We start from the raw sequence: 11,772 nt of genomic DNA on the forward strand, positions 1-11,772 counted from the left end.
TGAACCAGTGTCCAGGACTCAGTCATGTAGGGTACTTTTCCTGTTGGACTGAAAGCCAGTATCTTCCAAATATGTCTCTATCTATAGTTTCTCCTGAATGTTCCCTTGCCACCCTACCCTGTGTCTGCAATGGCCATCTCCTGGAGGCTCCACCTAGACAACTGGCTTTTTTCCTATCTCTGATGCCCAGCCATCCCAGGCCTTGGTTGACTGTGAGCCCTTGGCTTGGTTTCTTAGTGGCATGCACACCCTCTCCATTCCCTCTAGTGTCCTTGTCCAAGTCTTCCCTTGTCTTACTTTGCTGTTACTGTGACAATACCATTACCAAGGCAACTTATACAAAATAAAACCACAACATTTCAATTTAGGGACTCACTGTTCCAAAGTGTTAGACCTTGACCTTCATGGCAAGGGGCATGGCGACAGGCAGGTGGGCAGGCACTGAAGCAGTAGCCCAGAGCTTACATCTGATCCACCAGCATGCGGCAGAGCAAGAGCTAACTGGAAATGACAGAAGCTTTGAAGTCTCAAAGCTTACTCCCAGGAGCACACTTCCTCCAGCGAGGCCAGACCTCCTAATCCTTTCCAAACAGTTCCACCAAGTGGGGACCAAACATTTGTATGTATGAGTGGAGTATGGGGGATCCTCTTTATAATCACTGCACATCTGTAGCTTGTGGTGGGATTTACAGGGCCACCCCAGTGCTGCCAGCTTTCACTGTGGCTCTGCTTGGGTCTTATCTCTTGCCTCACTTCTTTTCTGTCTTCACTGACAAAGAGCAGTCCCTTCGTGTTGGGATTTACATCTTTCTGGAAATTGCAGATCAGGCTGCTTATCCGTGCTTATTATTCCTGTCCCTGGCCTCCTCTGCATTTGTAGCTAGATCCCCTTTCCTCGTCTATGGTTGCCTGCCTGTCCTACATGCAGGGATAGAGTTACATTCCTGAACTCTTTGTTGCCTTTCTACCTGGAGGCTCATGAGGCATGCCAACTTCCAAAGTCAGAGCATTCTGCAACTCTTGGCTTTAGTAGTTTTTTCCCATGGGAGATGCCAGTGGGGGTTTCAAGTGCTTAGGCCAAAATCTGGGCTTATTCTACAGTCTGGCTCTTAGTTGAACATGCTGATCTGTAATAAGTCTCAGTTTAACCCATGCTCATCCCTTCTCTGTCCTATCCTGGTACACATCTTGTCTTGTATTTCATTGTTAGTCCTTTCTCTCATCCTGGACTTCTTCAGATAACAACCAAAATCATCTCCATATGGTTGCCACATCATGACCTACCCTACCCCTTGACCTTACTCTGCCCCGACACACCCTCCGATGGCAAGTGTCTGTTACTCATGTACTCCTACTTCAGCACCTTTGTATGCCTTATGGGCCAGCCTAGACGCTCAGCCCTGTCTAGCCTGCTCCCATGCCTCTGCTGACCAGTCTGCATGACTCCTGTTTCCCTCCAGCCCCTCTGCAATCCCTGCTTTTGGATTCTCTGTAGCATCTACTGCCTGCCCTGTTTGCTTCCTTCTTGCTTGCCTCTACTGACATACCAGCCAAGGGAGGTGCAGCTCACAGTCTCCTGGTCTGTATCCTTGCTGCAGTGGCAAGGCTTAATGAGTAGTGAGAAAATGCCAGCTCTCCTGAGCCCTTTCAGGTTTCTCATTAACAAGAAGGAGCTGTGTGTGGTTTTCCTAATGCAGTGGTTCTCAATTTACATGTCATGGCCCCTTTCACAGGCATCACATGTCAGATATCATGCATATCAGATATTTACATTACAGTTCACAACAGTAGCAAAACCATAGTTATGTAGTAACAAGGAAAATAATTTTATGGTTGGGGGTTACCACAACACAAGAACCGTATTAAAGGGTCACAGCATTAGGGAAGCTGAGAACTTCTGCTCTAGAGCCTTCCAGTCATTGGCTTCTTCTCTTCCCAGATGTACCAGGACCACACAGCTTAGATCCTTGGTAATTTTCCCCATTAGGGAATGTCCTTTCTTGCTTTCTGTCTTCTCACTGATTGATAGGCCTCCTGCCCCAACCCATGTAGCACCCAGTTTACATCTTTTTCTACACAGTATGGCTGCTGTCTGCTCTTCTTTCAGAGCCATAAGTCTATAGCCATGCTTCCTACCAACTGGTGGCCTCAGTTGTACTGTTTATTAGATTTCTGAGCTGTCAGTTCACAATGTGAGGTGCTGGAAGAGAAGCTGACAGTGAGCTGGACCTGCCTCCATATGGTGAGATCTGAGTTGCTATGCCACCCAGGGCTCCTTCCTGATGAAGGGCAGCTGGCATTCCCATTGAGCAACACTCAGCTTTCTTCCTGTTTGAGTCAATGGACAGATCCCGGACTTAAGCCTTGAAGGTGCCTCAACTGTCACTGCCGTGGTGTGATGCTCGTGCTGTCCAAAGCTAATGGGAGTGTTCTTACTTTCTGTAGGAAACTTGCTGTGTTTGACACGTGGAGTTCCTTGGCTGTTCACATAGCAATGGACAACACTGTGGTGATGGAGGAAATCAGTAAGTGGCTCAGGGGTTTGGTTGTAGGTGACATCCCAGGAGGGAACCTTAGCTTGGTAGAGCAACACTAGCACTTGCAGCAGTGAGGAGCCAAGGTGAAACGTCTGTAAAGCCATTCTTTACTGTGTGTGTCCACTAGGTTAAGGGAGAGAAAGGAGTTCTCTCCCACATCAGGGTAGCTATTCGTGTGTACGTGTGCTGTAGGCCAATCCAAAGCCAAAGTTCCAGGCCGGGCAGGACTGAGTAGTGAGACCCTGTAAGGCTAAGGGATGGGGGTCGGAGATGCTTTAGAGGTAAAGAGCACTTACTGCTCTTGCAGAAGACCCAAGTTCATTTCCCAGCACACTTAAGAGGTTCACAACCAAATGTGTAACTCCATTTCCTTCAATACCGTCTTTTGATCACCAGGGGCACCAAACATGAATGTGATGCACATATGTGTAGGCAGAGCACACATAAAAATAAAATGAATGGCCAGGCAGTGGTGGTACATGCCTTTAATCCCAGCACTTGGGAGGCAGAGGCAGGTGGATTTCTGAGTTCAAGGCCAGCCTGGTCTACAGAGTGAGTTCCAGGACAGCCAGGGCTATACAGAGAAACCCTGTCTCGAAAAATAAATAAATAAATAAATAAATAAAAAAAAAAAATAAAATAAATGCCAGGCGCAGCAACGCCTCTAATCCCAGCACTTGGGAGGCAGAGGCCAAGCTGGTCTACAAAGTGAGTTCCAGAATACCCAGGGCTACACAGAGAAACCTTGTCTCAACCAACCAACAAACAAATAAATAAGTTTTTTGTTTGTTTTTTATTTTATTTTATTTATTTATTTATTTTTTTTTGAGACAAGGTTTCTCCATGTAGCACTGGCTATCCTGAAACTCACTCTGTAGATCAGGCTGGCCTCAAACTCAGAAATCCACCTGCCTCTGCCTCCCAAGCGCTGGGATTAAAGGCGTGCGCCACCACTGACCGGCTACATTTGAAATATTTTAAAGTGCATGGTGGAGGAATTGTTCAAGAGTACTAGGCTACTCCTCAGAAGACCCAGGTTCAGTTGCCAGCTCTCACACGGTGGTTCACAACTGTGGGGTGCTTCACACCCATCTGTAACTCCAGTTCCACACTGCTTGCACATGGTGCACAGACGTACATGCAGTCGAAACAACCATACACATATTTAAAAAAAATCTTTATGTGTAGAAAAGGTTTCTAACCTTTTTTGCTTTTGTTTTTTAATGTGTATAAGTGTTTTGCCTGTATGCATGTATGCATAGTATGGGCATTTCTGGTACCAAAGTAGGTCAAAAGGGGGCATTAGAACTCCTGTAAGTGGAGTTAGCGATGGTTATGAGACACTACGTGGGTGCTGAACATGGGTCTTCTGCAAGAGCAGTATGTATTAACCGTTGAAACAGCTCTCTAGCCCCTAGAAAATTTTTCTATGAGTAGGGACATTTTTGTTTTCCAATTACTTATATTTTAAGCAGCTGGGATTTTTGTTGTATTGTTTGTTTTAAATGATTTTGCGTGTATGGGTGTTTTGCCATGTGTTTGTGCACTCCCTGAGTGCCTGGTGCCTACAGAGGCCAGAAGAGGGTGTTACATCCCCTGGAACTGGAGTTACAGACACTTGGGAGTTGCCACGTGCGTGCATGCGTGCGTGCATGCGTGCGTGCGTGTGTGTGTGTGCGTGCGTGCGGGGAGTGAGACCTTCACCCTTCGCATGAGTAGCCAGTGCTTGTAACCACGGAGCCGTCTCTCCAGCCCCTCAGCGCCTGCTTTTTAAAACACCTTTTCTCCTTGAGAAGAACTTCTGTCTGTCTCTGCTTAGCTCATGTTAAATATCTTCCATTTCAGGAAGGTTATGCAGGGCCAGCCTTCCCTGTGCTGGGGCCGCTGCACTTCCTACTGATTCAGAGAGGCACTGTAATGGGTTCCCTGCTGGAGCTGAAGTCACCAACAGGCTGTTGGCTTGGAGACCACTGGTGCTTCTCATCCCTCTCCGCCTGGGACTGACAGACATCAATGAGGCCTATGTGGAGACGCTGAAGGTGAGTCTTTTTTTGTCTATTTCAGTGTGTGGTCAACTAGCTGTACCTCTAAGAGTCAGGCTGGATCTTATAGGCGAGGTTGAGAATTTAGACAGCTTTAGCTTTATAAAGGGTCTTCAAGCCCAGTCACCCTGTTGCTGAGCCTGGCATCAGGGTCTTCTGTTTCTCCCAGGTTTCCCAGGTTTCTGCTATGCTCTTCCTGTGTATGCTTTAAGCTCCTGCTTCTGTCTGGAGCAGTGTTTCTCACCCTGTGGATCATGACCCATTTGAAGAGAGTCCAGTAAACTTTTTCACAGGGGTCTTGTATATTAGATATTTATATTACACTTTATAATATTAGCAAAATTATAGTTATGGTGTTGCAATGAAGTAATTTTATGGTTGGTGAGTCACCATAACATGAGGAACTGTATGAAATGGTTGCAGCGCTAGGAAGGTTGAGAACCACTGGTGTAGGGGATAGGATGGAGACTGCAGACAGATTTACTGAGAATTTCATTCACATTCTCCCTTGATTTCTCCTACCCCATCATAAAAACAAGAGGCAAAGCCTTTTAAATTTGCAGTTACTCAGATAATAAACTAAGAAGTCACACTTGAGAGCTTTACTGTATAGAATGGCAATGCTGCTTTTTATTAAATCTTTCACTTTTAATCACCTTTCAGTGTTGAGGTAAGATCAAGTATAAAGCCTTTCCCTTCCCTGTCTTGTTCTGTCCCCGTATCTCCTGACTGTCCTGCCACACCCTCTGCTGCAGGTTCTGAGATCACTTGTGCTTCCCTGCATCCATTTCCCATTTTTATCTGACTTGTCTTCTGTTGTCATTGTTCCTGTCCCCTTGAGCCAGACTAATGCCTGGCCATGCTACCTGTCCAGTGTGCCTGTGCATGTTAATCCATAAGTTGTCCTATCACCTCCTCTTCTGCAGTTTTCCCAACTAGAGCTATCAGCTGTGCTGTGGGCTGCAGTACCTCCTGTACTGGAAGCTCTCTGGGGCGTGTCTTCTCCTTTTTCTTCTTGTGGCACTCGGGTAAGCCTCTGGAGGCCGTGGCTTCCTGAGGAGGCCGTGCCAGCCTTCTGAGGCTGTGGATGGTGAAACACACCCTTCTGCCCGCTCTGCCGCAGTGTGGAACACTGTAGGAGTGCTCTCAGTGCTGTGCAGGGCCAGTGTGCTCAGTGGCCACCCCTCTTGTCTCCTGCAGCACTGCTTCATGATGCCCCAGTCCCTGGGTGTTATTGGAGGGAAGCCCAACAGTGCCCACTACTTTATTGGCTATGTTGGTGAGTCTGGTTTGATTACTCTGGGTTCATAGGGATGATCTTTCTCTCTGAGGGGGTAGGCTTTTTCTGTGGCGTGGTGTTGCGCAGTGAGTCTCTTACTTGCATCCCCTCACTCACTGTGATGGCATGCTTCCCTCACTCACTGTGGTGCATGCTCCTCTCACCATTAGGCATTTTGATGCCTACCTACGTTCTGTCTGCTGACTCTGGTGTGGTGGGTCTGGATGCTGCTCTGGCCTGCTTCCTCCCCCTTGCCCAGCTCTGGTCAGCTGCCTCTGACTTCTGCATCATCTTGCCTAGGTGAGGAGCTCATCTATCTGGACCCCCATACTACACAGCCTGCAGTGGAGCTGACTGACAGCTGCTTTATCCCCGACGAGAGCTTCCACTGCCAACACCCTCCCTGTAGGATGGGTATTGGAGAGCTTGACCCATCCATTGCCGTGGTATGTCCCAGCCATGTAGACTCCTAGTCGGTTGTTCTGAGTCATCCTGTGCCAGTCCTGCAGTGGAATATAACAGAAAATGTTCACATAGTTGAAGATGCCAAGACCTCTTGTCTTCACAACCCCAGTGGATGCAGGTGTTGACTGATTGAGTGTATGTACCAGTAGGGAGGAGTGTATTTCTGACTCTTACAGAACACAAATGATGGCTCTGACAGTTTGACAGTTTGGACCCGTCGTTCCAGGATGGCGGTCACCAGTGCACTGCCTTTGCTCTTAGTTCTCGCATCCTTGTTTTGTGTACTTAGAGTAGCTTGAGGATGACGCTTGTAAATGACTTTTTCCATCTCTGCCTTTTGATGCTATCGTAGGGATTTCTGATGGTTTGTGCCTGGTCAAAATGTGTTTGGAGAAAAGGTGATAAAAAAACCAAAAATGTGGCCGGACAGTGGTGGCACACGCCTTTAATCCCAGCGCTTGGGTGGGAGGCAGAGGCAGGCGGATTTCTGAGTTCAAGGCCAGCCTGGTCTACAGAGTTAGTTCCAGGACAGCCAGGGCTACACAGAGAAACCCTGTCTCAAAAACCAAAAAAAAAAAAGCAAAACAAAACCAAAAATGTCCAAACAGTGCCATATCCAGGAAGTCATTACCTACTCAAGCTGCTCACTGGCAGAGCACAGGATGTCTAGTGCCAATCTGTGACAGTCACATAGACAGAACTTCAGGACATACTGCCACATTTTTTTTGTTGTTGTTTTGTTTTTTGAGACAGAGTTTCTTTGTGTAGCCCTGGCTGTCCTGGAACTCACTCTGTAGACCAGGCTGGCCTCAAACTCAGAAATCTGCCTGCCTCTGGCCTCTGCCTCCCAAGTGCTGGGACTAAAATTATGTGCCACCATTGCCCAGCTACATTGTCACATTCTAAGGAGAGTAATCTGAGATTCAGCGGCTCAGACTTCCTGCAGACCTCACTGGCAAATTCCTCATCTAAGTAGTTTGTGTGCCTTATAGTGAGTGCATTTCAGCAGCTCACAGTGACTGGGACTTGGGGTACAGGTGACAAATGGGCAGCCAACCTTAGAGAAGGTGCTAAACATGTGTGACTAGCAATTGGAGAGAGCATGAAGTTTGAGCCCCAGCTTTTGAGAGCTGAGGTCACAGAAACACATGGTAGAATCACTCTCCCTTGTTACCATCGGATAGACCTTCCATCACTGGGCAGTGTCCCAATGTGTGAACCAAAGACTGGGCAGAGCAGACTGCTTGGCGTGTCTTGGCAAGTACATGGTAGGATCTCTGAAGAGAAGAAATCACAGCCTAGTGCTCATTGTAGATGTAGTCTACACTACTCTCTCGATCATTTTCATTTTAGGGATTTTTCTGTAAGACTGAGGAAGACTTTAACGACTGGTGTCAGCAAGTCAAAAAGGTCTGTAGCTGCCCCTGTCCAGAGCCAAGATGAAACTTCTGGGGACCCAGGCAATGAGGTGGCTGGGGTAAAGGGAGTCTCTGCATGGCCTAGCTAGGAACCCCGCTTCCTTGTTGCATGGGGAGTTTTTTTCCTGCCTCACACAAGTGGGCAGGCTGAACAGGGCAGGGTACCCCACATTGCTGTTTCTGCTGGCTGTGTGTAGGTCAAGATTGGCCATTTTTTATATATGCTTTGCCCATTAAGTTTATGATGGGGTGGGGTTGGCCCACTCATCTGCCTCATGTGCTCACGGGGTGGTAATGAATTGTATGCCAGAGGCTGCCCCTGCTGGGTGCCTCCTGCTGTCCTCCCTTGCCTTCTGTGGTCCTAGGTGGGCAGGCCTGTGCCGTGCTCATCACTGTGTTGGTCTGTGCTGTAACCTTTAGTATGGACACCACCTCCATATTCTGTAAAGTGAGATTAGACCTCTGCAGGCTGGAGGCTATAGTGACTGTGAGGGGCATCTAACAGCTGTGTCTCACTGACAGCTATCCCAGCTTGGAGGTGCCCTGCCCATGTTTGAGTTGGTGGAACAGCAGCCTTCCCATCTGGCCTGCCAGGATGTCCTGAACCTGTCCCTAGGTGAGTGCTGAGGCTGCAGAACCAAGTCTGGATGGGATAGCCCCCTGTCCCCATCTCTTAGTTCATGTAGTCTGTGCCTGCCCCAAGCCCTCGGGCCTTGATCCTTTTCCTTGTAAGTATTCACACTGTTTGAGCCCCAGGTGCAAATGGTTGGTTGAAAGGGTATCAGAAACCCAGGCCTGAGCTTGGTAGCAGCACGGCCTGTCCATGTTCTGCCCGGGGTATTGTGGGAAGGAGACATGTTCCCACAGGTTCCTTGGGTGCGTAGTGACAGGGCACAACAGGTTTTGTGATGATGAAGTCTGTCTAATGTCTAAGAGCCGCCGGGGATGAGCAGCTCTGGATCCTTGAACTGTGGCTGCTGTACCTGTTGGGGTCAGTCCTGGTCCTGTAGGCCAGCACAGTAGAGTTCAGAGACCGACTGGCCTTGGGAGATACTGAATGGAGACCTGGTGAGACCTGGTCATCCTTCAGCTGCTGTGAGGAGTAGGGTGCCCTTTCTTGCTCTGGTCCCCTGGGCTGGTGCCAGGTCCCATTGCTTGTGTGCTGGCAGGAGTCAGGTGCTGCTCTCTTCTTTCAGAGTTCCCGGCCCTCTTTAGGACTTGTCACTTGCTCATGAGTCAGAACCCCTTCGTGCCCTGTGAGGGAAGAGTGTAGCCTTCTTCAGCTTATGTTTACTCACAGTGCTTTGGCCTTAGCTTGCTGCCCAGCCAGCTCGGAACGCCATCATGCCATTTCCCCTGATCGAAGTTCTGCCACGTGGCTGCTTGCTTACTTCTTCCTCACTGTGTCCCAGAGTTCCTCTCTGTCCGGAGGATGTCCTGCCTAGCCATTGGCTGTTTATTAAACCGATCAGAAGGTGCTTTAGGCAGGTGAGGAGGGACAGAGAAGCATCTTCACACAGTGTACAAAAGTTCCTCTCAGCAGAAGGGACTTACGTACAGGGATAGCAAGCTTATTTGAGCTTGTCCCCCTCTTCCACCATCTTCCCAGCTCACACCCATACAAGCTTCTGAGAGATGACTAATCTTTTTTCTTTTTCCTTGCAGACTCTTCTGATGTAGAGAGACTGGAGAGGTTCTTTGACTCTGAGGATGAAGACTTTGAGATCTTATCCCTCTGAGAATCTTGGGGTTGGGGGATGGCCTCCGTGGCCCTTGTTGGGGTGCTTTGAGAACCCAGACCTGCCTTGGGCACTCAGTGTCACCGCATTCCATCCACCCAGCCCACCCCTGCCGACTGCTGTTCACCTGTGCCACCTCTGTCCCGAGGGCCTGCTCTGCTCATGGACCAAGGACTGTGGTGCCTGGAGGCCTTATTGCTTGGAGTCAGCCTGCCTAAACCCAAACACACGAAGGGCCTGTCCACATGAAGTCGCTCATCAGAAGGCCTAGTCAGGAAGAGGAGTGGGTCAGGAGCTTCCAGAATTCTCCACTTGACACTGCCAGCCCTGGTCAGCACATCAGCTTTGGTTCTGCTTTCTCCTGGGCACCTGGGTCTGTGGTTTATTTGGAATTAAAGCCCTGTTTGAAGTTGTTTAACAAAGACATGAATTTCTGGGGCACTTCCCAGGTCAGTCTTCGAAGATCTGCAGGTTGTCCTGTACAGTGACAGCCACATCATGGCCTCTTACTGCTGGGCGGGGTGAGCTTTTGGGCTGTCTCCTCTGCCCAGTATGATTTTATCAAGGGCTACCTCAGTGGGAAAGCATATGGAGAGAATCCCGGCAAGGCTGCTACTTGCTTTGGAGAGAAAGTATTCTTGTAGGGCATTTGGAAAATCCAAAGATATCAGTGTGCATGGGCACAGTATGGACACATGAACTGTGGAGCAGCTGACAGGCTCCCAGGGCTTCTGGAATTGTGGTCTTGAGGTTCCCCGTTAGGACCTCACTAGAGAAGAGAGATGTTTCCTCTGTGGGGTTGCTGTGTTTCATGACATACCGCCTGCTAATGTTAGCAGCTACTCAGCCTCCCTCTGGGAGGAAAGGGGAGGGAGAAGAGCTGCTCTTTGCTTGAGACACTGTGCCACTGGTGGTAGGGTACACACTGCTACTTGAGCCTTCCTCCATGTTCTTTCCCTTCTCAGAAACCCATCTGGGTAACAGTAAATTGTAGATGGTTTGGGGCCAAAAAGGTAAAAGTACTACAGCTTTTAGGTGCACAATAGACATTTAGACAGAGCAGGTGGCTCCAGGCACTCGCAAGTGAAGAGTTGAGACCTTGGCACTCATTTCCATACCTGCCACCTAACCCTGGCTTTCTGGGCCTTCAAGCTTTGGATGCTCTAGGTCTGCTCTCTTAGAAAAACACCTTTCCTCCCCTAGATATGAGCAGAGCGTGGGGAGCAGTGGGGAGGCCTATGCAAGAGCCTTTGCTAAAAGCCCTTCTTCCCAAGAGCCTGTAGATGAGTGGGTCCAGGGCTACTCCAGATACAGCAGCTCTAAGCAACCCACACAATAGCAAGAGATCCCTGCCTATCAAGTGTTGGTGACATATTTATTTCATCTTACTCTTTGTCCCACATCTTGTCCCTTGACTTCAGATGGGGTGGGAGGGGGAGGCCAGGGCAGTTTCCATTCTTGTGCAGCTTGTTTCCTGAGTCCAGGAGTCATTGTGCTGCTGTCCCCAGGGTCTTGCTGTAACTCCTGCTGTTGGTAGCAAAGGGTGGACGTATGGAACACTACAACCTGGGGGAACTCTCAGGGCCCCAGAAAGGCTTCCTGAGGTTGTTCATTCTTAGTAGTATAGTTTGCAATTCTTAGTGGTAAATAATAAGTTTCAGTAGAAAACAAAGTCTGTGTGTGGTTTTTTTCCCTCCAGTTATGATTAGCTATGATTTTAGTGTTAACAGGTAAAGATTTCCTGAAGTTGGACAAGCAGATGCTGCCCTGCTCCTGGCCGTGCTGTGTAGCTAATGTCTGTTTTCCCTCATATTAAACAAATGCATGGTCCTAAAAAAGAAAAAGTGCAAGGAGAATCTGATATAAAAATGAGCCAACAATGCTTGCATACAACATCAATGGCAGCACATAGGAGGCAGAGATAGCCAGGCTAACATGGTCAAGAGCAAGTATTATGAGACCAAGAGTTGCACAAAAAACCCTGTCTCAAAAGAGCTGTGGGGGGGGGGGGGGTGCAGGCTGGAGAAATGGTTCAGTGGTTAGGAGTTTCTAGTCCCCTGTTGTTCCAGGGGACTAGAGTTCAGTTCCCATACTGGGCAGCTTACAATTGCTTACAACCCCAGCTCCAGAAGATCTGACATCTTCTGGCCTTATGGGTACATATATAGAAATAGAAGTAGTAAAATGAGGCAGCGCTCTTCACTTGGAGAAAGTGTTGAAAAGCACACAGATACAAAGCTTGCCTCATGGTCCCCTCCAGGCAAGCTGTTGCCAGCTTAAGTCTAGGAGACA

At 48.6% G+C, this 11,772-nt stretch overlaps 1 protein-coding gene across 3 annotated transcripts in view; it reads left to right on the forward strand.

Annotated features, from left to right (window-relative positions):
* Atg4b (autophagy related 4B cysteine peptidase) overlaps positions 1-11,152 on the forward strand; it is a 30,840-nt gene extending 19,688 nt beyond the window's left edge. For all 3 annotated transcript variants that reach the window (XM_031368505.1, XM_031368506.1, XM_031368507.1), the window contains exons 7-13: positions 2,446-2,525; positions 4,383-4,576; positions 5,780-5,858; positions 6,159-6,304; positions 7,677-7,733; positions 8,264-8,357; positions 9,407-11,152. In XM_031368505.1, coding sequence (XP_031224365.1) covers positions 2,446-2,525; positions 4,383-4,576; positions 5,780-5,858; positions 6,159-6,304; positions 7,677-7,733; positions 8,264-8,357; positions 9,407-9,480 — 724 coding nt within the window. In that variant the 3' untranslated portion in view covers positions 9,481-11,152. The remainder of the gene's footprint in view (positions 1-2,445; positions 2,526-4,382; positions 4,577-5,779; positions 5,859-6,158; positions 6,305-7,676; positions 7,734-8,263; positions 8,358-9,406) is intronic.
* Positions 11,153-11,772: the final 620 nt, after the last annotated feature.

This window comes from Mastomys coucha, unplaced genomic scaffold (genome assembly GCF_008632895.1).
Source record: "Mastomys coucha isolate ucsf_1 unplaced genomic scaffold, UCSF_Mcou_1 pScaffold14, whole genome shotgun sequence".
Classification (NCBI taxonomy): Eukaryota; Metazoa; Chordata; class Mammalia; order Rodentia; family Muridae; genus Mastomys; species Mastomys coucha.